Source organism: Scophthalmus maximus, chromosome 1 (genome assembly GCF_022379125.1).
Source record: "Scophthalmus maximus strain ysfricsl-2021 chromosome 1, ASM2237912v1, whole genome shotgun sequence".
NCBI classification, from domain to species: domain Eukaryota; kingdom Metazoa; phylum Chordata; class Actinopteri; order Pleuronectiformes; family Scophthalmidae; genus Scophthalmus; species Scophthalmus maximus.
Window position 1 is genome coordinate 12,990,858 of NC_061515.1, and position 1,221 is coordinate 12,992,078.

The 1,221-nt window shown below is 43.4% G+C and overlaps 1 protein-coding gene across 1 annotated transcript; it reads left to right on the forward strand.

The window, feature by feature from the left end:
* The first annotated feature begins 586 nt into the window (after positions 1 to 586).
* LOC118311702 (cortexin domain-containing 1-like) lies at positions 587 to 1,008 on the forward strand. Its single transcript, XM_035635758.2, has one exon. It carries the CDS (start codon positions 736 to 738, stop codon positions 898 to 900), a length of 165 nt encoding a protein of 54 aa, XP_035491651.1. The 5' UTR covers positions 587 to 735; the 3' UTR covers positions 901 to 1,008.
* Positions 1,009 to 1,221: the final 213 nt, after the last annotated feature.

Below are 1,221 nucleotides of genomic sequence, written 5' to 3' on the forward strand. Positions count from 1 at the left end.
ATCAGTTTTCAACCCCTCTCAAGTGGATTGCCACTCAGGCGTCATATCCTCTTTCTCTTCGTCAACCTCTTCTTTTTCCTTTTCTTGCATTTTGACCATTCTCATTTTTTCCTGTGACTGTTCGGTCATAGAATAATGAAAGCCCTGCGCATGTGTGCCTGGGTATGTGTAGGGTGAACTGATTGGGGCAGTATAAGACTGAGCATGTTAATCTGTGTGCCACATTTGCATTATTAAAAAGCTTTAGGAACTTGCGTTGGGCTACATCTTTCTGCCATGTTGTCGTGCGTCGTAAACCTTGTACTGACCAGGGATCCAGTGACTCTTGTTGAGGTGTCATCTCCTCCAGAGGTCTCGTCTCCTGAAGTGACCAGAGAGATGCCCGGGTGTTCTCATCGGAGGAACGGCCTGATCGTTACCAAACCTGTTAACTATTCATGTAGGACACAGGTGCCAAATGGGGCTCTGTGTGTCCACCACTCCATCTTGTTTTTTGGAGGAGAACTGAAGGTGTCAGTGCTTGAAGAAGAAAAAGAGACCAAGACACAGGACTGAATTATTAAGTTTATAGCTTGGGATTCTCATGTAGAAACTTCAGCCTAACGGACTTGAGGAGTTCCTACAGATGGAGAAAACATTTTTGGGGGATAATATAAAGCAATAGAAGAAAACGATTGTGAAATAGACGGGCATCTTTCCCAAACGTTTGTGGATTTGGACCCTCCGATCTTCACCATGGCCAGACTGGATTTGGATGTGGACCTTGGTTTTGCCCTCTTCTTCTTCTTCCTCCTCTGCCTCTTCTTGCTGGTGACCATTGTCCGCTGTGCCCAGATGGTGCTGGACCCTTACAGCGCTGTCACTGTGACTACATACCAGGAGGAGCAGTCGGAGGACTGATGGAGACCACGGCCTCACACTTGATTAAAGAAAGGCATCTAATCTTCCAATAGGAACGATGCATCTACACTGCAGAGACGACTACAATGAATGGCCACAAGCCATTAAATATTTGAGGCCTGGTGGGGTTGTTTCTGACAATATTTTAACTTTTATTTAGTGTCTAATCAATTGACATTTTGTACAACAAATCAGTCAACAACATCTTCAAATGATGTAAGTAAACAACATACAGTATTAAAGTTAGACGTTAAAGAGGCAGCGTGATAATTGCCACTGAAAACTTGTTAATAATAATACTGTATATATTATGGTTAAAAG

Bases quoted from the DNA above. Each gene is read 5' to 3' on its own strand.
- LOC118311702 (XM_035635758.2), top strand. From the start codon at position 736: ATGGCCAGACTGGATTTGGATGTGGACCTTGGTTTTGCCCTCTTCTTC.